This window comes from Notolabrus celidotus, chromosome 20, assembly GCF_009762535.1.
Source record: "Notolabrus celidotus isolate fNotCel1 chromosome 20, fNotCel1.pri, whole genome shotgun sequence".
In the NCBI taxonomy this organism is placed as follows: Eukaryota; Metazoa; Chordata; class Actinopteri; order Labriformes; family Labridae; genus Notolabrus; species Notolabrus celidotus.
In genome coordinates, this window is record NC_048291.1 from 11,653,867 (window position 1) to 11,678,684 (window position 24,818).

The 24,818-nt window shown below is 42.5% G+C and overlaps 1 protein-coding gene across 1 annotated transcript in view; it reads right to left on the minus strand.

Annotated features, from left to right (window-relative positions):
• Positions 1-24,818, minus strand: part of LOC117832143 (centrosomal protein of 112 kDa-like) — a 143,243-nt gene that overhangs the window by 26,641 nt on the left and 91,784 nt on the right. Inside the window, 3 exon segments of the mRNA XM_034711133.1 lie at positions 10,100-10,226; positions 10,228-10,247; positions 18,539-18,601. Coding sequence (XP_034567024.1) covers positions 10,100-10,226; positions 10,228-10,247; positions 18,539-18,601 — 210 coding nt within the window.

The following is a 24,818-nucleotide window of genomic DNA, read 5'->3' on the forward strand; positions in this document are numbered from 1 at the left end:
TTACGGACTTCAGAACAGTGAAGGAGGCGGATTATTTATAATAATGCCTCCTAATTTAAATAAATAACAAGACCCAACACTATTTACTATGTACGTTAAGTTACATAAGTACAAAGAGGAGAGAGAGTGGATCAAACATAACTGGCCGCATAAAAATGTTAATGTTCGAAGTGTTTTGCTGTATAGTTTTGTTGATTGTTACTTTTCTGTTTCTGTTTTTAACTCTGTAAAGCACTTTGAATTGCTCTATGTATGAACTGCTTTATGAAGTGCTTTATAAATAAACTTGCCTTGACTTGCCTAATTCAATATTTTACCTGAATTATTCATTCAATATATATGTTGCAACATTTGCAACCCTGCACTACGTCTCTTGTTCTGTTTATCAATCTATTTACTCATCGTTTATATTTAGTTGAACCCAAGTAGTCAGCCCTGTTCTAGTCTGTCCTCATGTTGTTGTTTTGTTTCTTTCATTTTGTTTTTGTTGTCTGTTGTATTGTTGTCATTTTACACTTGCACTGCTTCGCACCTGCCATGTGGGAAACACAATTTAGTTCAGCTGTATACAAGCTATCCAGAATGAATGATAATAAAATTTGAGTTGAGTTGAGCTGAGCCTTATAGCTTGAATGTCACATTCCGGTGGAAGCAGCAATGTATTTTCATGACAAAACGAAAAATTCAGCATGTGTTGCAATACACTGAATTTTGTCTCAAGTCTTGTATAATATAATCCTATATTTTAATGGAATTAAATGCCCTTATTTTTCAAAATAGCTTAGGAACCTAGGATCTGCTGAGCTGATTTCTTAGAATAAGCATTTAAAAAGTAGAGTATCTTCTGAACAAAACGATCCACTTGTGTACAAGTCACAAGTCACTGCAGTAATGGCAGCTTGTCTACAGCCCTGATTCATTTCTACACAGGATTCTTCAAAGAGGGTAGAACAAGACATTAGGGCCTTCACAGTGTCTTTGTTCTTAGCATTGGGCCCCGTGGTTTAATGAGTAATTTCCGTTTGTTGTGTGTGAATGGAGGACGTTCTCTATGAGCTGTTTTACTTCCCACGTTCCCTGGTTGCATCCTGGAATGTTATCTCTCTTTTACTTCCACCTCCTCTGATATGCGGATCAAACGCTGCCGGGAATCTGCCCACAGCCGGAAAAGTCATCAATCAGCCAACACTGGGCACACATGGAAAGTTGCACACACAGACACACACTCACACACAACATATACAGTACATAGACATGAAGGCAGTTGTGTGCTCACATGGACACATAAAGAGAGTCAGGGAGAGGATAAAAGAGAGGGGACCCTTCCCTTCACACACAGATATGCTGATCCAAGATCAGACATTTCTGGCTGACATCAGGGCTAATATGAAGGACATTACCGGAGTGAACTAGGAGTTAGAGTGCAGATTTACGGACAAAACTACAATCCTCACACTGCTTCTAAGACTTCAGAGCACTTAAGTCACACAGGACTCTACTGAAACGTTATGTTGTTGTGTTCACGGCACAAATAAAAATACAGGCTTAATGAACCATTGACTTCTGAGGACAAATGATCAAATCGGATTTAATGTTTGGAGTATCGACTCCCAGCATTTGGGCTTCAACAGCTTTAAAGCCCAAATGCTTCAAAACCATTGTAAGAATTTCCTAAACAAGTAATTGTTTTCCTGTTTTTGTTTTTAATATTCTCCTTATTTTTGGACAACACTAGGGCGGTGACATATTGCATTTTGTCATCTAACTTTGTTTCCAAATCAGAAGTGTTGTGTTTTGTATTGTCGTCAGTCAACAGTGGCGCAAACAGGGTTGCTAACCAGCTAGCAAGGGCGAAAGAAGGCAGTTACGATGTCCAGCATTACACGTTCACTAAGAGGTTGCCATAAAATTGGACAAAGAGGAGAGAGCAGCTGAAACAGCAATGTTGAATATATAATATGAAATATAAAATGCCAGCTGTTATCGTGGCATGGCAGTGATAGCAATTTACTTGCTTTGCAACCCAGCCTATTAACCCTCTTATGGCCCTTTTCCACAACACAGTTCCAGCCCTACTCGACTCGACTCGACTTGACTCTACTCGACTCTACTTGGTTAGGGTACCTTTTCCACCCCCGAGTACCGACTCACGGTGGGCGGGGTCGTCATAACACAGCTGCGCGAAACTGCCGCGCACAACTGCATTCACGTCATTTTGAATGCGACATAAACACAACAATCACAAACAATCGAGGACATGAAGGCAATGGTGTACTTGCAGTACTGATGTCGTTTTTTAAAAATGGCGGGTTTGATTCCTGTGTTGGGCATGGCGCTCATGACTCTTCGGTGACGACTTTCTCTGACCAATCAATGGCCAGCAGTCCGTCGATGTCACCTTTTAGTATCGGCTCAGCTCTCTTGGAACTAGAGCAGAGTAGGTATGAAAAATGGTATCTGACACGAGGTACCGTGCCCGTGGAAACGCAGCACAAACCGAGGAGCGTCAAGTCAAGTCTAGTAGAGTAGGGCTAAGATGGGCCGGTGGAAAAGGGCCATTAGAGGAATATTCTCTAAAGCTGGCATCTTTTTAGGTTAACATGAACATGTAACATGCACATTGGGGTTGTGTCTTAAGTTGTTGAAGTTGACAAACAAAAATTAAGTTATTGTCTGTAAATTTGTTACAAACGCACCACAAACATAGTGAAGTGAAAAATGGTGAGAATGAAAGGACTGCGTGGCCTCCATTTTGCCTGGGCACTCATTGCTTAGAGTCTTCTAGAACAGGGGCTCCCAGACTTTTTAGTTCACAACCCTAAAAAAACAGAGACGCGAGAGCCTCCATTGGCCATGAGGCCACACAAGAACTAGAAGGCCAATACAAAAGGTACATAATTCTTTGTAATTCAATAAAGACTAGAAGCAGCATAATTTCTTCAGGCATAATGAAAATTGTTTTCACAACATTTATCTATCTTTTTTTAGTTATCTATTTATTTTTTGTATTTAGCTGATCTTTTTAACTTCAACGTTTGTTTATTTTGCTTTCTTCCCTTACTTTTTTTTAATGATTTTACTGTGTTGATTTTATTCTATTTTAAGTATTTTTTTTATTATTATGTGTATTATTACTTTATCCATTTCTGTTGGTCTCGGTCTTTGTGAAGCACTTTGGGCTGCACGCTTGTATGTATGACAAGTGCTATATAAAGTTGAGTCGATTTGAGGCATCATATGGCAACAAAGTTAAGAAGAAAATGTATTCTGTTTTTTATTCGAGTGGTTTTATCTCAAATTTAGCTACAATATTTGAATGTATTTTTATTATTCGTATATTTTTTTACAACAATTTTAATCATTTTTTGGAAGGCATCTTGCGACCACCCCATCAGTGTCTTGCGACCATAGACTGTATAAATAATGGACATAGTATCTGTGACGTCACCCATCTGTTACTGAGCGCTGTTTTGAAGCCAATCGTCGACAGCAGCCATATTGGAAATGCGGAAATCAATCAGGCATAGTGTGACGTAAAAAGGCGGGATTTGAGCCTCCTAGCCAAAAGCTAATTGTTCCCATCCGAGAGTCAAGTCAGTCATGTCCACTGGTTGCCGCTTGCTCGCGACCCCCCATGGGGTCGCGACCACCACTTTGGGAACCACTGTTCTATAGAAGCAAAAGCTAGCAAGCTGCCAATGCTGGCAAGGCAAGGCAGCTTTGTAAGGGCATTAGTTGCAACTATTGCTTGTACTTCCCCCCTTAATGCTCTCTTGTGCACTCATTTTCTTTCAATAATCAGGTGGGGCCTTGGGTGAGCGTCTCTGAAGGAAACCTAAAGGGAAAGGATGGGATTTTTTTTCCCCAGTCAGGTGCTTTCAAAATCTACCTTACTCTTGCAACTTTAATTCTGACAGAAGAAAGTAACTCTACACGCCTCCAAATAAACTCTTAAGCAGTTTAAGAGGAATTCATGCCCACACACACACACATGGACACAAAAGTGACAAGAACACAGATGGTTTAACAAACTTCAGTAAACAAATGTGCAGTTCAAGGTTGACGTAGACATGTGTTGAAGGACGTGGACAGACACATGAACAAAGAAGACACACACATACACAGGCACACAGGCATACAGTACACACAATGATTGAAGCAGCTCTTTGCCTCTGCAACCGAGGGTATCCAGCACACCTGTTCTTGATCCACTGCTGCCATTCCTTCCCACAGGCAAAGTCATCCTTTCAACCCCCTCAGAAACTAATGCATATAACTAAATAACTACAGACAAACTGCAGCTGCTACAACTAGTCCCCGTGAATGTGGCATGTTTGTGGACTGTGTGTGTGCGTGCAAAGGAGCGATGTCCCTCGTTACTGGTATGCATGCATAAAAGAGAAGCACCTAGATCACATGGACTCCATCTAAATGTGACAAAGAAATGTACAGCCAGCACTGTGTGGTGAACAAAGAGCAGAACACCTCATATATTCACTGTCACCCTCAGACAGAGACAGACAATGGTCAGTGTTGCATTATGTAATGTCTCTGCTGTCACATCACCCAGGACACTACAACAGGACCTTCTCTGTGACGAGAACTAGAAGTTACTGCTGGATAGGCCGCGATCAAAGGTGTGTATTCCTTCCCCAGTGTGTGTGTGTGTGTGTATGTGGTGTTATAACAATGGGCACATGGAGGTGTAAGTTAGAGAATGCAACACTGCTGAAAGATGTAGAGACAAGGACACTAACTCAAAGCTGTGTTTGTGTGCGAGTTTGAGAGACAGAGAGATACAAAATAGAGGAGGAGAAAATGGGAGAGAGGTATAGTGTGTGTAGGCTCGTGTAGAAGAATGACACAGGAACGCTAATTTAGAGGTGTGTGTGAGAGCATGGCAGAACTCGGCAGGCAGGCAGAAAGACAGGAAGCACTGCTGTTGGGAGCAGGAACAGCGGTGCTGATCAAAGCCCAGGCGGGTGACACTATGGGCGGAGTGCCATTGTTTATTCACCAGCCACCTCTCCCTTTTGGCAGGGCGAGGTGAGCATGTGCGTGTGTGTGTTGTGTGTGTGTGTGTGTGTGTGTGTGTGTGTGTGTGTGTGTGTGTGTGTGCGTGTGTGTGCATGTGCGTGTGTGTGTGTGTGTGTGTGTGTAGAGTCAGCAAGAGTTTCAGACAGAAAGAGTTCGAAGATACAGAGTTAGAAAGATAGGGTGAGAGAGAGAGAACAGACAAGCCTGTGTGTGTGTGTGTGTGTGTGTGTGTGTGTGTGTGTGTGTGTGTGTGTGTGTGTGTGTGGTGCGTGTGTGTGTGTGTGTGTGTGTCAGCATGTGTCTTTGTACCTTTCTCTTGGCAGGCTAATGTGGGCTTGAGTTCTGTCAGATTTGGCAGATGCACATTTCAAGCACATGCACATTCATGCACACACTTTGGGACACACACACTCAAACACTGCCCATGCACACGGCTATGCAGATACAGCTCACACACTCCGGTAATCCTGATAACCTCACTTTTAAACTTTACATTCACCTCAAACCCCTGTGTCTCATCAAAGACAAAACTGACTTTATCCTGACGCCTCATGTAGAGAGATAGATGACACGCGGAAGAGAATAATCCTCATGGCCGACCGCTGGATATGTACCAGTGTGCCATGGGTCCCATTCTCCTTATCTGATGTGAATATACCAAGTAAACACTTTCATCTTGCTTTCACCTTCAACTAAATTAATGTTCAATCCTCAGCTCCTGCAGTGCACACACTCGAGCGTCCTTTCAGTGGTCTCAAGACTAGGGAAGAGCTATCAAAATGCCATTTACCACTTATTACTGAATTGTGCAACCATAAAGTCTGCACATGAGTCAGAAAACCAAAACTTTCATGGTGCTTTAAGACCAAATATCTACTGGAGGTCGTTGCCGTGTTTTGCACAGAAGAACAAACGCCAATTAACACAGTTCTATTTCTTCCATCTTCGTCTTCTAACTTTTGTTCTTGGATTGTGAATGGTTGCTTATCACGCTGCTTTAAATTCTGTGGGTTGAAAGTAAACAAGAAAAACCACAGAACAGAAGAATAAAATATCATATAATGCTGACTAGACAGTGAAGATTTCATGATGCATGTTCAGTTTGCAAGAAATTGTGGTAGTTTGTTTGGTCGGACATGGAGAAAAGTGTGGGCAAAAGTTTGCATTTCTGGGGTAAGGACGAGACAAATGTACGTTTCCAAATCATTAAAGATTTCTCAAACTTTCATCCGTACTCTTCGGGAGCTTCTGCCATTTCCTCACAGTGTCCTCTGCTATTGTTGGGGACAGTGGTGTACCACCTCCCTGGTGCCATCACGTCCAAAAGAAGACGTGCTTAAGTGCCCTGTTGGATTCCACTGTAGTAGATGAAACATTCAAAATTGCATTCTTTGGTGCCCTTTCAGAGGAAAAAGCATGAAAAAGTGCCCTCTAGATCAGGTCTGAGTACGCCACTGGTTGGGGATGTAAATAAGAATAATGGCGTTTAACTGCTAAGAAAATACCAGAATACAGCGCTAAAGCAAGCTTTTTGTGGCACATTATGGGAACTGTTGCAGAAAAGAATTCATTGTTTATTTTGACATTATGATGTTGCAACTACTACTACTTATTTGGAATATGCAGATTACATGTGAAGAGAAGTAATCCCTAAGCTCAACACTCTGTTGCACATTATTTGGAATATTTCCTTCAGGTGAATATGGACCTTATATAGCGTGCATATAAACACAGCCATTGTCACTGCTTACCAAGCGTTTCAATCACAGTGCAGAAGGAGACAAACAAGTGTCTCTTTGCTCTCAAAATCACATGCAAACACCATGATAAATGAGTTCATGTCTCTCTATTCCTTCTTCAGACTTTTCTTCATCCAGAGCAAAGGCCAAATGAAGTATCCTCATTTATACTGACATTTTTACTTCTGCATTTATTGTGTTTGAAAACCACCATATGAAGTGTCTCTGCTGAATCCTCAGCCTCCAAAGCGCTCTCATGCGCTCCCAACTGGGCGATGAGAGAAGAGCACAAAGAGGCTTGAGCTGGGAGAAAAATCACTCTGGTTGACCCTGGAGATCACATCAGGAAGCTTAAAGTGCTGCTGTTCAAGGTGCAGTTCCAGTGTGCCTGCTACAACCTGATAGAGTCGTCACACACAACAAGCTGCTCACATCACTGAAAGAGACACTTTGATTTGTGGTCTATTTGCAATTCAAACTAAACAAGGCCAGCAATGCAAAGCTAGTGTCCCTTGTGCACAAAGCAAGCACACACTCATGTGTTTGTGCCTTAAGTAACAACACACTCACCACACAAATATACTCCTCTGCTTCAACGTCACACACACACACAAAACCTAGATAATAAGCATATTTAACTGTACAAGTGTTGTTCTAAAAAAGGCCTTTATGAGATAGAAAGGTCCCGGCAGTTAACACCCACATTTAAGAAGTCACAAGTACAGTACAGCCACAGAGGGAGCTAAATTCAGGCTAGAAACGCCAGAACTGGCTGGCGAGGAAAAAAAGGGACATCTGATCCGGTGCAGCACACATTCAGAACAACTGTTTTAGGATTATCCCGATTCAAATGCGCGGCTAACTTTGATGTTATTTTCTTCCCCTCCCATTGTCTGAAGCCCCTCGCTCTCTTCATAATCCGAGCCCTTTGAAGTGAGCAGCATGGAAACAATGTCAGCAGGCGACACTCCCTCTGATGGCCCACTGACAGCTCTCCGCCATGTCTTTCTTCCTTTTTTTCCTCTCTCTCTCTCGCTCTCCCCTTGTCCTTCTGTTTGTTGTCTCAATCCCTACACTTCCTCCATCCTTTTGTTGCGTCTCCCTCTCTTTCTTCCCCTTCATTGTTTACCATCTCGTCCCTTTCCCTCTCCCTATTCTTTTCAAGTTCACACCAACTCTTTGTTTTGTTTCTCTGTTTTCTTTTCACTTAACGTTCCTTTTTTCCAATTTTACCTTCCTCTCTCTCATTGATCGTCGTCTTCCCCTCACGTCTGGCCTTCTTTAATAAGCAATTCAACCATTAATTGGAGTCTCATTAGCGGGTGGTTAATACAGGGGGGACCGTAATAATGAGGACACAGATAATGGAAACAGAAAGCCTTTGTCTGCTCCCAGCACAGATGCCAAGGCCTATGACTTGTAACACAGTGTACAACAGAGGAGAAGCCTGTTGTTTTGTGTCATGAAACAGTTAGATTACAAGTATCAACAAAGCTACAAATGAGCGAGTGCAGCCTGAGTCAGTGTTAACATTTCATGGAAATCATAGTTAATACGGAATGAATTATTGTGCATCTGCATCACTTCTCTGTAGTTTTCACTTTAGGAAAGTAAAAGTAAAACATACTAGATAAATTGCTCATGACTGAATATCCGGTGACACTTTATCGTGACAGCTCATCTCCTTCAGTGCTTTGCATGCGGGGAGTCCCACTGGAGATGGCTTCCTGCAGCTTTGTTGATAATAATCTGAACACAGTGTCACAATGAATGTGTTAGTTTATGAATGAGAGGGAATCTGAAAGATCTAACGATCACTGTGACGCCTGTCTGGAGCAGAGAAACGGTTTGTGAATGATTTAGACAGAATGATTTGGACCACAGGACCCCATCAGCTCTGACAGGACGTTTCAGAAAGTCTAAGTGTGAGGGAGAGCTAGTGGAAGGCATTTCCCAGAAAAAGGCCCCTGAAATATAAAAGTGGGTTTGAGTTCAGTGCCGGGTGGAGTGGATTTCTAAAAGACGGGCTCCACAAACCTGCCTCCTTACTATATGAGGCAGCTGCAACCACAAACAGTCAAGGTTGTGTTAGGAAACATGTCCTGATTCCAGACACAACAAGTCTTTATTTAGTGAGCCACACCCAATCAACTGCCACTGTGTCCCAGTCTGGTTGCCAGGGTAAGGGGCAGAATAAAAGATCCTGTGAGTCCAGAAGAAACAACTGAACAGGGGACGAAAGTCAGGGAAAAGAGGGAAATGCATTTATCTGCACATTTTAAAAAGTCCTGCACTTCACTTTAAAACAGCTAAAGACTGGAGAGCAGTTTTAAAAGCTTATTTCACTTGTTCTGAGCTGCACGTAGCATCTCTAATGACTGACCCCTCTACTAATCTAGTGTCTTAATTATTAAGCGTTAATACATCAAAGTCCGACTAAAGGAAATTGATACCTTTCATCTCTATTCTCTGACCCTTATAAATGTATATTGTCAGACACATAAAGTGTAATTAAGAAGAAGACACAAGTGAGAAACAAAAGTTCAGAGCTTAAAAGAGGAGCCTGAGTGAAGTGAAGTTTAACTGCAGAAGAGAGTGACAGTGCTGATATGGAGAGGTTCAGGTTTAAGAAGCGGGGGCGCAGCAGACAGATTTACAATGTTCAGGCAGACACAGAGCACGCATGACACTTAAAGACACTATGAAGTTTGTGACTGGCCCTAAAAAATGAAAGAAGACACATGCACACACACTGTGAGCGTCCTCTAAGAAAAGGTGAGCGACCCCAGTCTACTCTATGAAATTTTGATCCAGACAAGGCTTGTTGGATTAAGTGTACTGTTGCCCCCTAGTCTAAATTTGAGGCTCTGCTTCTGCGGGTGTAAACTACATTAACCACAGACATTAAATAGAAAGTACAACATAGGAAGATAAGAAGACTGATATCATGGTAGGCAACTTGAAAATTGACCCAAGCTGGTGCAGTTGCTGCCAATTCCCCTCTTGGCCCTACCACCCCTACGTCTTGCAAATTCACGTCTCAGGTAGGGTGTCCTGATGCTTGTTGGGATGGAGGGGTAAGGTGAAATGTTAAGGCTACATGGCCCTTCAAACAGAGATTTGTAAGGGACACACTCCAAACAGGGTGTTATGAGAGATCTCCCAGAATGCATTGTGAATCATGAGCAAGATCAAGAAATGCACAAATGTACTCTTTTTGTTTAAATGTAGTTCATACGTTTGCTTCCTGTATTAATATTGCTGTCAGATGTGATAAATCAGTGTACTCTTATGTGGTCTCAGCGTGTCTTCCCAACACTGACCTTGCCGGCCTGATCAGCACTGTGAGTTATCGTCCTCCTCTCCTCATCCCATCGAGCGTTGGTCTCCTCCAGCTGCTTCTCCATTGCCTGCTGCAGACGGACGGCCTCCTCCTTGGAGTCACACACACGTCTGCAGCTCTGCAATTAGCTGTGGGTAAGAAGAAATTATTTTTATCTTAAAGCATGATTTTGGTTGATCTTTATGGGTCAAAACTTGAAATAATGTCAGCAGAAAGGAGGACGGACAACATTCTCTGAAAAGATAAGCTGACTTTCTCTTGGGAATCACTTCCATAGCATAGATATCTAATGTGTGAAACAGGAAATGACCAAACAAGTGGGAACTGCAGAGAAAACCTGTTGCCAGAAGCAGAGTTCAAAACATGTTGCCAAAACAGTCCAATTCACTCATCTACTAAATGACTAGCACCAGAAGTAAAAACTGCTTTTCACATTTGTCATGGATTTCAGATGGCAGTAGCAATCACCTTGAAACACTGCTTTTCCCAGAGTCTCATGTCTCGTGTCTTTTTTGAGACGAGACAGAAGACACAGAAAAAGGCAGAGGGAGAGAAAAAGAAGGATGTAAAAAAAATATATAGACAGGAAGGAAAAAACAACTTCCTTTTTTGAAGAGCAGAGTGACTTTGTGTTGGTGAACTTGCGGTGCACACCAAGATGAAAAGGAACTGCCTCGGCTTTGAAATCCTCCAGTCAAAATTAACATTCTATTTAAGCCACTGTCAGGGAAAGGCAGGGGAAAGATGAGAGAGTGAAAGAGGGGGAGAGGAAGGGAAAAGGGGAAAGAGAAAGAGACATAGTTAGGTTGGGGTGGGGGGGTGGGGGGGGGGAGCAAAGCTACTGCTAGCTTTGGGCGAGACAGATAATTGTTTACTGTGTTCAAACTCTGGAGGACTAGGCCTGCTGGAATCTGCACATTGGTGTGGGAGTATGGGAGTTAGAGTGGTGCGGGTCGAGAAATGTAGATAGAGAGAGAGAGAGAGAGAGAGAGAGAGAGAGAGAGAGAGAGAGAGAGAGAGAGAGAGAGAGAGAGAGAGAGAGAGAGAGATAGAGAGAGAAGAGAGAGAGAGAGGAGAGAGGAGAGAGAGAGAGAGAAGAGGAGGAGAGAGGGAGGAGGAGAGGTGAGAGAGGAGAGCGAGAGAGAGGGAGAGGAGGAGAGAGAGGAGAGAGAGAGAGAGCAGAGAGGAGAGAGGAGAGGAGAGGAGAGAGGAGAGAGAGAGAGAGAGAGGAGAGAGAGAGAGAGAGAGAGAGGAGAGAGAGGCAGGGGGGGAGAAAGACAGAGTGACAGAAGGGGAGAGAGAGAGATGAGAGGGAGATTAGGCTTATTTTGTCAGAGGGAGAGCCACATGAAAGCAACAAATGGCACATTATTATGGGAACATCATTTCAGGGCGTAATAATTATTTAGCAATATGGATTCCCTGCATCTGCTGGTCTTGAGCCCCAGGCGGTGGCGGCACTCTAAACTACTGAACCCAGCTGTCTGTCTTGTTATTCCTGTATATATATATATATATATATATATATATACACACACACTGCAGCACCTTTTTTCTCTGTCTGATAGCCAGCCAGGCCTTTTTAAGTCTGTAATTGGTCTGGTGAGACTTGTGTTTTTCCCCAGCCTACTAGCATCTCTGTTTAGGGCTAAAGGCGGGCCTACCTCTCCATGAACCTGAGGTAAAAAAGGGAGAAATGAGCATGTGCTGGTTATTTACTGCTTGTAAACTGAACGGTGTATAACTAAGGCAATGAAACGATGGCAACTTTAGAGAGCGGTGGTGCTTTGCCATGTTACATGAAAAGAAAACACTTGCTGCAGACCTTTTGATTCCTGTACGCACTTATGTTTGTTTCAGCTGTTAAAATTTGACAATGAAGAAAAATAGCAAGCAACAAATAATGAGTTCTTATAATATTCTAGTCTTAATGTCAGGCAGCATCTTGATTGGAACTCCAAGGACTTTCATACACAAGCAGCAATATCTGGTGTTGAATTGAAGCCAGTGTAGAAGTACAAAAAACCGCAGTTCCACAAGTGTCCACTTGGGGCTGGTTCAAAAAGCAAACGACACCCATCTTAAAAATGTCCACTGTTACAGCAGAATACAACATTTTTAAAGCTTGATACAAAATAGGATTTGGTTCTGTATACCTAATTTCTTTGTTCGTGACAACTGTATGCAGGTTGAATTGTTTATAACTCACCTGTGTAGAATATAAAAAGCTAATAGTTATGGGTAATTAAAGATAATAAGTGACAACGTAGTTTTTGGTTTGGCTGCAAGATTATGGCCTCAATTGCCCCTCTATGCCAATTTCTAGCAAAGCCGAAACTTAGTGAATGTCAGCATTTCCATCCTGCTGACTATATCATAGTCATATCGCCTCTTTAGAGAACAATGGGCGACTTTTATCTAAAATGAATCAGTTTGTGAATCTGAAACATTTTTAAAGCTAATTTTCTTCCATTTTTAGAAAGTTTGTACATCACTGATTATACAAGAAACCAACCAATAAAATAATAGTAACATGTGGCACGGCTGACTTTAGATTTCAGTTAATAACAGGGGATCCTAACGTGAGCATTTACTGCTTTACTTTCTGTTTTGACCAAGCGGCAACCTCTGGTCTAAAAATGCGAGTCCAAAGCAAAAGTGCTAAAAACTGCAGTTCATTGAGGATCCGCTTGAGGCTGGCTCCGGAAGTACCCGAAACCACATATACACCAATTCAAAAAAGCCAATCTTTACAGCAGAAATAAACATATTTACAGCCTGGTACAAAAGATTAGTTAGATGTAGTCTCGATAGCTCATTTCTCGATCGGCACACACTGTACGGGGTGAATTTATTTCTAATGTGGCAATTTCGAAGATATTACGATTACGAGTCTTCCAATGAGAGGCACAGCTGACTTTATTGACAGGCGGGAACACTGTAGCTGTTGGCTAGGAGGCTCAAAGCCCGCCTCTTTACGTCACAATCCCTTGACAGCAGCAATATGGCTGCCGCCCGCGATTGGCCTCAAAACAGCGCTTCAGAAACAGACGGGTGAAGTCACGTCCATATGTTATACAGTCTATGGTTTTGACTGACACGTTATCACAATTTAAAGTATGAGCAGTAACTAAATATATTTTAAAAAGTTGTTTCTGATGAAAGTGAATGGGACATTTCTGGCTCAAACGCTGTTATATACTTTTCTATGTTCAAAAAATTGTGCATCTGCTATATGGGGTTTCACAAGCAACAAACTGCTCTTTCACAATAGACTGTACAATAGAAAAGGAATGTACCCACTGTGATTTCAACCACTGGTTTACAGGCTTCTTTGTAAGGACTCCAGTTCAGCATTTTGGTTCAGGCTATTGTAGTTTTTTGGAATCATGAGCGACCATATTTTGACAAGATGGTGTAGCTTCAGTAGAAATGAATCACCACACTTGTGTCCTGATTGAAACATCGCCAAGTTAGCAACTTCAGTCAATGTCTGATTTATTTTCAAAATGGGACCATAAATGACTTTATGAAAATCATGTTGTATTGAAGAAACATACAATAGCAACCCAAGATGGAAATGTTTAATGAGGGAACTAACTGAAAAGTACGGCTTATTGTCTTATAGCTCCCACTGGTGTCGCCCCCAGCTGGTCAGTAGAAATAATATGGCTCCTTAGCTTTGGCTAAACTTTTCAAACCAGAAGGCTATGTAAATAATTTTTGTACAGTCATTTTTTTATTAAAAAAACCCCAAAAAGTTGTCTGCTAGGTCAGGCAACGACAACAATAAGAACCATGAGAGTAAACCACAACTCTATATTCTAAGCGTGCAACATTGGACGATAACCTGAGAACTTCCTCACAGAACTGAGGAGAGCTATAGAGCTGGGTGATGAATCTAAATCAGTTTTCTCATAGCATTGAAATGAGCTACAGTGTGAGTACTGAATAACGTTAACAATGATCAAGAGAGATAGTATGGTGAAGTTTGAAGCAGTAAATGTCAGTTATAACAGTTTTTACAATAATAATAAAAGGGTTATGAAAACGTCAAACTGAATCAATACTGTATCAAATCATATTTATTAATTCATGCCCAAGAGGCCACATGTGAATGCTGTTAGTGGAAGCTAACAGCCAGCACTGTGTGGAAATAAATTATATGTATTTGCATACAAAGTGAACTTCAACCTCTCTCTTCCAGAACATGGTACCCTCATGCTCTGTGCTTCCCACAGCAAATACCCTCCACCTCCTACCTACTTCCCCGTTGGACCATCAGGGATAAAGTAATGATCTCCCAATAGAACCGCAACTACCACCCACTGTAGCCTGATCATTAAGTGGGGGATAGAGCACAGCTCTGTTCAGTTCACAGGTCACCCAGGAGGACCACTCGCAGCTAGATGCTTAACGCACAAGATTGGATGGGAGAGACACTAATTAGGAGATTCTGTGCATGTGTGTGAATTTAAAGGGAGAGAAAGAGAGACCCAGGCAAACAGAAGGGCTGTGTGTCTGTGTGTCTGTGTGTTTGTGTGTGTGTGTGTGTGTGTGGTGTGTGTGTGTTTGTGTGTGTGTGTGTGTGTGTGTGTGTGTGTGTGTGTGTGTGTGGTGTGTGTGTGTGTGTGTGTGTGTGTGTGTGTGTGTGCAAGTAAATGTATAACCCTATGTGGTGCATCTCCAGTCCTCTCAGGATAATGTATGGCGTGGTATGTTTTTAATTGGGCTATTAGTCATGCAGTTGAGCTCAAGAGCGATGCCCCCTGTCAGACACTGAGGGGTTAACAACTGAGGTTAGCCTTTGAGGTTCAAAGGCCTCTTGTTTACATTTGACTGAGCTGCCCCAGGAGGTTCCACCTTTACCTTTTAAAACAAAGCCGCCCAAGCCAACGACAAATACCCTGCATTAATCAGGCATATTAATGTGCACAAAAACCCCACAGCATCAGCACAACTCTCTGTGCAACAACACACTTCAACAAAGGTGTTGGATTCTGTGCACAGGGACTTTAATGTCAGAGAGAGTGCTGTTTCTTGAACCCGCGCCAGCTTTGGGTCCCCAAAACAGAGGATTAATCACTTGTTGCTTTGTCTGCGGTGGCATAAAACACCACCAAAGCAGGCAAACACGGCTGAACTTTCGCACTGCATCCGACTTCTTTTGAAGTCGAGCATTGTGTAACCTAATAAGCTACCGTTTTCTCACAACATCTGCTTGTCAACCCCGCTTTCAACTCTGTGCCTTTGCCAGCCAACCCAAAACGGGGGGGATTTAAAAAGGAGAAGAAAGAAAGAAAAACAACACCCCCCCCTCTCCATCTTTGAATCCCCTCTGTGGGTAACAAGGTGCAATTATGGCCAAATGATTGTGATATTTTACCCTGCTACCTAATCAAGACAACTCTTTCCTTTTGTAAAGTCAACACCACTCTAGGTGTTTTGGATCTTTTAAATTGGTGAGGTGAAAGCTGCCTGAACTTTAGGAGACATGTTGTTGACTGACAGACGTTGTCCTTCGTCAGGAGTTATAAACCTGGCTGGAGAGATATATCACCTTAGTTTAAAATGGGCTCAGTCTGAGGAAACAGACAGAAATGTTAAACACATGGCCCTTAATTGGTTGTGTGACCGGATGGCGCATTGAAATGATGAAGAGAAACAGGAATAAAGATGAAATAAAGACAGAGAGTGAGTAAGGGAGGGGAGAATACATGTGTAAGAGAATAAACAGGATAAAACTGATCTTTTAAGTTGGATAAATACCTCTAGTTCAAGATGTTGCAGAAGCAAACTACAGAGGGATATGGGGGCAACAGCATTATCCCTTAGAACCTTCAGTAAGCTTCACGTGTATTAGATGAGGGTAGGGGATATTTGCAGTAAAGACAACATAGAGAAATCTGGAGTTTTGTACTCATGGCTGATATGGCTTCACTTCTCTTTGTGGACTAAAGAGTTAAACTGTTTGCATAATGTTATTCAGACATTTATTGGGACACTTGAGCACACAGCATGATACTGAGGATGTGATGGCTAAGGTTACCCGGGTACGCCTGATCACTTTTTGCAAGCAATCTAAGAGTTTACAAAGTGCAGTCACATCCTGCAAAAAAGTTGTCAAGAACAAAGAAAAGTAGTATAAGGAAGATCTGTGTTCCATTCATTTGTTTCCATAGACATTCAGGCTTTGAAAAGAGCCACATCTTTATGACAGTGGACCATAGACTGTATAAATAACATCTGTGATGTCACCCATCTGTTCTTGAGCGCTGTTTTGAAGCTAATCATCGCAACCGAATTTCTGTCGAGCTAGTGTGAGGTAAAGAGGAGGGCTTTGAGCCTCCTAGCCAACAGCTACAGTGTTCCCGCCTCAGTCAGTCAAGTCAGTCATGTCCCTAAATGGGCAAAACTCGTAATCTTAATACCTTCTGAACCGTCGCGTTAGAAAAAAAAGGTACCCCCTCTACAGTGTGCGGATCGGATCAGGGGTGCAGCTAGCTCGGCTGGAAGTGAAGCTTCCACCAAAGCGTCTGCCCACTGGTGGCTGGCTGCAGTATAGGTCAAAAACTCTGTCCCATTCATTTGAATGGTCAAAACTTAAAAAAAATAAATACACGTATACGAATGTTTCTCACATCCGTATGCTGTGGTGATATGTAGTTATTATTTGACTGTTTTGTGTTCAAGGCCTCTTTTTTCTGAAAAGTTTATTTTTCGTTAGTTATTAGAGGTTAAAAAACGGGGTTTTACTTCCGGGTTTGCTTTGATCGACAGCTGCTGTAGAGGGAAACTCCATAGGATCTCGTGACGCTATGCTGTAGGGCGGAGATCGTTACCGTGCAGACACAGAAACTACCGTGGCAACCACAGAAATTCTCCAATGCACAGACTCTGGCTGCACAATGGCTGCGCATTGGAGCGGGGTTTTTTTGGCTTCAAAACCGTACAACGGGAAAAGGCTGAGCAACGCTGTCCATTTTATATACAGTCTATGGTGCTGGTAGACAAATTAGCTCCTCAGACCCAAACCAGGCTGTAAATATGTTTCTTATTGCTGCAAAGATCGTCTTTTTTTAAATTGGTGTGTATGTGGTTTCCGGTGTTTCTGGTGTTTCTGCAGCCAGCCAGAAGTGGACGCTCAATGAACTGCATTGGCTTCATATTTTGAGACCGGAGGTTGCTGCTTGCAGTGGATGATGGTGCTCATGGAAAATGTAGTCTTCACCCTGGAAAGTCACTTAGGTCACTAGAATTAGGACGTCATGAAAACTCCTTATAGTGCCTTTAAAAAGCATTGATTGATATTTTTGTCACTCTAATAATAATAATAATAAATAATACATTTTATTTATAGCGCTTTTCAAAAACTCAAAGACACTGTACAATTGTTAAAATCAATACAAGCAAAAAAACAAAAAAAAAACAAATAACAAATAACACAGATCAAACAAAACAACACAACAGTACAATCACAAATGAAAAGCTAACTTAAAAAGGTGAGTTTTTAAAAAAGATTTGAAAGCTGAAGGGTCAGAGCAGTTTTGGATATGGGAGGGGAGTGAGTTCCAGAGGGTGGGGGCGGCTACTGAGAAGGCTCTGTCCCCCCAGGTTCGGTGCTTGGTTCTGTGAGGTGGGGACAGGAGGTTGGCGTGTGAGAAGCGCAGGTTACGGGAAGGAGGTGTGATGGTGGAGGAGGTCAGTGAGGTAGGAAGGGGCCTGGTGGTGGAGGGCTTTGTGGTAGAGGAGGAGGATTTTAAACTGTATGCGGTAGGGGACGGGGAGCCAATGAAGATGTGCTTGAAAACTTAATCAACCCTTACTGCCTGGCACCAGTTGTCTATAAAGGCCTAATTTTTACTCCTTTTCTAGCTCTCTGTAAGTAACAACTTTCAGCAACATTTTTTTCTGTGTGCATTTGCAATAATTTACTTTTGGGTGCAGATAAGGGCAATGTTTTAATGTAAGAAAACACACAGAGAAGATCTGTCCCTCACGGCAGGAACCTACTAACCTGTCTGGACTTTGCCAGACTGTTTGAGAGGCACAGGACAGGCTTTTAAGAAAATACCACTGACATCTCTGGACACGTGGGTGAAAGATGAAAATTGATAAGTAAACAGAAAAGTCAGATCATAGTGTTAATGTTTGTGTTTCTGTTCAGATTATCTGAGCTCTGTACAAAAACACAGCCAGACATGGAATGTGTTGGCTGGAGTGCACTTCTGCGTTTGTGCATATCTCTTTAGAGGTTAAAGGGCAAGGTGGGGTGGCTGTGTCCTCAGGAGAGTTTTCAGATTCTTTTAAGTGTGCCTCTTCACCTCTCCCATCAGAACAATCTTTCAAGTGGTTCAGAGGAAAAAGAGGGATATAAAATGAAAAAGGGGGAAAAAAGGTAGAAGAGAAGAGTGATTACCTGGGCAGACTTTGAAAGCTTCTGAGCGTACTCTTTCTCAATCTGCTTCACCCGGGTGTTGGCCTGCAACAAGAAGGGAGAGGAGAGTGTGAGACAGAGATATGCAGACTGGCTGATAAAGAGACATAAAGAGGGAGAGAGAGATTGGCAAAATTGAATCTTCTGTTAGGTAGTGTACACACGCCTAATCTACCCATGAATACACACACAGGCATACCCATGTTGACCTCTGCCTCTTGGCAGTGTGTCCCCCTGGTGCAGGCCTGTGGCCCCTTGGCACAGTGCCAGCCCCAGTGTTCATGTGTGCCAGCAGGTAGTGACGGGCATGGTGCACAGTGGGCACCACTCCCCTTTGATCCCTTGCCAACAATTCATCACTTAACAAGAAGGAGGGGCAGGGGGAATTAAAACGTTGCTGCCAATTAGCTATAGGGAGAGAAAATGAAGAGAGATGATTGGGAGAAGCTGGGAGACTCAACACAGAGGAGAGAGAAGAGGAGTGAATGGAGATTGTTGTTTGGAGTTTATTGAGTGCCGCTCGACTCTTTGTTTTCAGTTGTTTCTCTGTGGGAAGTCAGCCAGCTGGAAGCAAAGAGTACGAGTGTCTAATACATGATCTGCCGCCGCTCAGCTAGCCGTGTTGTGATGCCAGAGTTTCATTGAGAGGCTGAACAGTTGAGTGAGATAATTGGTGTAAAGTGCTGGAATGTCAATGGCTGGCTGTAAGTGCGGTGACACGGTTTATACAAGTGCTGTTGAAAGACTACGGCTTAAATTAATGAAGGGCTATGGTCATTGTATGAAAGGCAGGCAAGTGTTTTCAATGGATGTGAATTAACCTGCGCTTTGAGCTCATGTCTGACAGTATTAAAAATGTCTCTCAGTTGTTAATTCTATGCTGCTCTTACAGGGAAAACTCAGACGATGCATAAACAACTTTTATCATCATTCTTTAATCTGCTCAGCACATCTCTCACTGCCCGTTGTTTGTATTACATCATAAAATATCATTGTGCTCTTCTATTCTGTATTACAGCCATGTTGAATGTATTCAGTAGTTTCATGTTGAATTCTGTCAGCTGGATTTATACATAAAAACACCCATGAGGTTCACCTATGGATACACTCAACACTCGCTCTCCCTCACACATGAATGCTTGACTCCCCTGTCCTGGCAGGCACTGACAGACGACTCTCTAACACACACCATTTCATTGAACGCAGCCATCAACACCTGAGCTGCGTTTGGACTCTGCACCCCATCCAAACACTTCCTGACAAACACTGCCGTCCTGCTCAGAGCGGACACACCTGTCACCACGGAAATACAGAGACATCGCCAAGGATACGGGCCTGTCTTCCTGTGCCAGGACTCTATGAGTGGCAGCTTTTGCTCATCCCAGGGGGGGCCTGTAGCAGCTGATGAGAGAGGAGTAGACAAAGAGGGATGTAGGAAAGGTAAGAGAAGGAGCGGTGTGAAGGAGAGGGGTGCAGATGGATTTCTAATATGTTACTCTTCACTTTATAGTGTTTAGTTTGATGTCACTGTGATAGTATTTGACCAAAGACTTTAAAAGAAGGACAATATGACAGCTTCCCCAAAACTGAAGACAAAACATGGTAAAATGGTAAAAGGACTGTGTTTATATACCTATTTTCTCTAGTCTTCTGACCACTAAAAGCGCTTTTACATTTAAAGCCAGATTCACATCACATTCATACACTGAAGGCAGAGCCTGCTGTGTAAAGAGTCCATCAGTATTTACTAATTCCATTCACACACTGATGGCACAGCCATTGGGGGCAGTTTGGGGTCTTGCCCTAGGACACTTCTGCATGTAAACAGCAGGACCTGGGATCGAAACCGCCAACTCTCTGATTGAGAGTTGACTGACTCTACCACTGAGCCACAGCTGCCCCTTACCGACTGTTAAAAGTTGAAGTCATAATGCCCGCCTCCCCCATGTTGACAGGTGGGACATCGGTCAAACTTTAAGATTTAAAATACACATAAATGTTGTTGAATTTGATCCCACTGCAGTCAGTTCTTGTCATGCTGATTTGTGTTGGATTGTTAATTTTGTCTGGAGGGGGTTAGTTTTAATAAGTTAGTTTGTGAAATAAAAAGGGGTGTAAGGCAATGATTGACAGCACGTCTGACAAATCCAGCACGTGTGGCACTCAGGACTGGATTAGCTGTGTAGAGGCTGGCACAGATTACAGGATTCTTCTGACCTTCACACATTTAGAGACCACACACTTGATGATAACAAAAGACAGATCACGCAAGGTCTCTCTCTTCTGATCTGATAGTGTGTGGTGTGCACTACGAAGAACACCACACACTAACCAATTCTTCAGCAGAGTATCAGGTTCTTCACGCTCAATATTCAAAATCTTGTGTAGTAAAACGTAACTTTGCTGTAAACAAACATGGCAGACAAACAGGAAGGTCCAACTCTTCTCTTTGTCCATCTTGTTGTGGTAGGTTTTGGACGAAACGTTACACAAAACATTCATGCTGTTGCCACAAATCAACCAGTTGGTCTTTCATTTCGGAGGTCCAAGAGACTTTTGTTTTCACCAGCGCCATGTTTTCGTATGTTTTTACTTCCTCTTCCGTCAGTCAGCTTGCGTTTTGATTGGCTTTTGCTCCGGTATATGTGTCATTATACACTGTGCTTGCTCAGCACACACTACAGGATTTCTAGTCGCAAATATTAAACGTGTTGATTATTTATGATCTCTCCTTCTGAGGCCTTCTGAGCGGCTCCGGCTGGACAAAATCACTCTTAACACACCCCCCACCACAGGAAAATCAGACACGATGTCGTTTACAAACCTGCCTTAAGAGAGGAGAGAGAAATGAAAAAAAAAACAACCACCAACACAAGAATCAGTGTTCTTTCTAGGAGTGTCCTATTCAACCTGGAAGAAGCTGCAATATTGTAGCATGCACCCACCTGGGGGATTGTTTCTGTTTTATATGTTAGAAGTTAAACGTGTGTTTCAGTTAAGAAAGAGGGCGGGATATCAACACTGCGGCCAAACTAGGCACTTCCTTACAGCACAGACAACACAGTTCCAAAATCATGACTAACACAATGTCTGTGGCAGGGGCATTTTGGCATCACTTTGTACAATGGGTAGAAGAGGAGACCATCGCCCATCTTCATTAACAGTCACAACTTTCTTCATCAAAAGTGCAGTGCCACGTCAGATTTCATGTCATTACCTGTTGTGAAAATGTGAAAATGAGATTAAATGCAGCTCAGTAGTAGGTAATGTTAACATCAAAGTCACATATCAGCCTCACAGATGCATTTGAATGTGTTATATTGAAGTGTGTGTGCGTGTGTGTGTGAATCTCTGTACATTATATGACTGTGAGTTTACATGTGAGTGTGTTCACAGGTAAACATATGGTCATATTGACATGCACACAGGCTCAGATGTTTCATAAAAACCTAAAGAGCTTGCTACTAGCTTATTCCTTTTACCTAGAGCCACTCGAGGGAATTCAGCAGGAAGCATTACACAACATCATACATAATACAGCTCAAGCATCTCAATGCACATTAAAAATGGCTGGAAATAGATAAAGATATGGATTGTACTTGCAAGAAAAATAGCACAACAGGACTGTGACAAATACAAAGAAAAAAATCAGAGCTAAAGTAAAAGTGTGTGTATATGTGTGTGTCTGTGAGTGAGTGTGTGTGAGAGCACTTTCAAAGAGACTACCTGTGCCCTGCCAAAGGCATTTTTGTGCTGAAGGCACTTTGAGGCTGTATCAGGCTCTTCAATCGCCTCTTAATCCTTGCTGTGTGGAGTGCGGCTGCTTTGAAGTGTGTGCGTGTTTGTGCATGCGCACGGTTACTTGTGTGTGTGTTAAAGAGAGTGGAAGTGGATCTGAAGGCGAGGCATGCACCGCTTACCAGAACTTAATTAATAATCTGCAGTGGGAACCAGGCCAAACACACACACACATATAGACACATACAGACAAACACGCACACTAAAAAAAGGACTGAAGGGAGTGGCTGAAAACTGGGTGACAACTTTCTCCCTCGTGCACACACGTTTGAACAAAGACATGCACACAAGTCACACTTGTTCAAACATAGACAATGGACAAACAGGATGCATAAAGGCCAAACACACACCCAGGATTTAATCTCGGGCTGTTTGGATGTGGAATTTGTTCAAGGTGTGCTATCTCATTGTTTGTAGTGGACCCTGGTAATCTTGCTTAAGGGAGAAAAAACAACATTTCTCAATAGACTGCCAACACATGAAAACTTCTGTGTGTTCAAGTCAGTGTGTCTGTTTCCAGTAATTTCTGAATCTGTTCAGTGCAGTCCATAGCCCTATAGACAGGATATTGCCTCCATATGACATATTTCTCCGACATGTTTCCAATCATCTCACATTGCTAAAGAGCAATTATGGTTTCAGCGTCGTCCTGAAGCTGAACTCTGACAGGCGCTATAAAACTACACTCACAATCCCTGATAGGTATTTCTGTTAAGAGCAGGGACATTTTTAAGGTGACAACAAGTCACAAAACAGTCTTTTAATGGATTTGTGTAGCTTCACACTGCATATACCACATACTGTATACGGCACACCAGGGAGCTGATTTGTGGGGTTTATTTCTCGAAAAACTGATTTCAAAGAGAAGCTTTCCCCCTCCTCATTGCTCTGTGCAGCCTTCAGTTTTAGTGGCAGCAGTGTTTGTAAGCATTCAAAACAATCCTCTGTTCACTACGCATGTCTCTCATAACAATTTGAGTTCAATCTGCCAGCGAGGGAGAGCTGGGAGATGTTATTTGCTCGTTTGTCTGTAATCATTGCTGTCTTGCTGTGCCTGACTGTAGACTGCGTGTGGGAGAGAGAGAGTTGGTGCTGTAATGACAAGGGGCTTTATTTCCATTTCACAGTTTGCCATCACTGCCTGTCAGTAGTGATTCTCTTAATCCATGCTGCTCACTGTCACTGTGACAACGCACATACATACAGAAATAATGCATCACTGAAACACGCACAGGCAGATAAACATACATCAGAAACACAGGCGTATAGACATCGTAATAAATAGAGAGTACACCCGTAACCAGCTAGTTCTTGGTATCAGAAAACTAATGGAATCCATTACTAGCACTGGACGGGCTCAGCATCATCAGGCCTAGAGACAAAAGGTTGTTTGAGCTTATGACTGCTTAATGGATGGAGGTGGATAGACTTTAACCACAGACAGTGTCCTTCTCTGTATGTTTGTGCAAACTCTGTCAGGTCTTAACCTACGATGACTATTAAACTATGATGGCAGAGATTTCTCTGATGAAGATAAAAGTTTCTCCAATTGGTCATTGAACTTGGATTGAACTGTGATGAAATATGTCTTTCTAGTTATCTTCCTAGGTAGACTTCACTTCCCATCTATTTATGCCTCCATCCCTACTTTGATCAATGAGTCTGCCTGATGTTTCTGATGCAGCATGATTCTGAGATGAATTAGAAACTTAACCCAAAAAACAGAGCCCAAAAATCATGGTGTCCCACTTAAAACTCCACTTCAAACCAGAGTGTAATCTATAGCGTGCAACAAGATGGGAGCTGCCTGACGCCATGTTTTAATGCGATTGAGAAAGTGTGTCGCTTCCCTCCCTCCTCTTGGAGGACTTCAAAAAGTGAGCAAGGGAGCTGTGTGATGTTTTTTTGGGACGGCAGAGCCTTTACTTTGACTCTTTCATCTGCTCACTGACTCACTCACTCTCTCTCCGCCGCAGGGCCTGATGGTGCACTGAGGAAACGAGGAGCTCAGATAGGTCTAAGCATGTGTACATTCACACAAACACATAACATGCCTTGTGTTTGAACAGTGACATAAGTTTTGTTATTTTGGCAGTGTATATTGCTATAGATGTGAAATGAAACGATAAGTATGTGTTTTCAGACATTTAACTTCAATCTGAGGGGATTAAGACAATATGTAAACCGTGGAAATAACATCTTACCTCAAACTACTAACAAAAAGAAAACAATATATATCTGCTTACTTTGTCTGTTGCAGGCCTGTAATGCCTGTCGACTCACATTTTGCCAGCTAACTCATAAACAGGCTTTCACAAGCTTAAAGCAATAATTACATTTTTTGAAGTGAGGTCATATGGGGTACTTTTCAATTGTATGTGTTTTATAGTGGATCACATTAAGCTCTGCCCTTTTGTCGAGAAACCAGCCAGAGAGCCCGGATGGAAGCAAGGCGATCAACTGC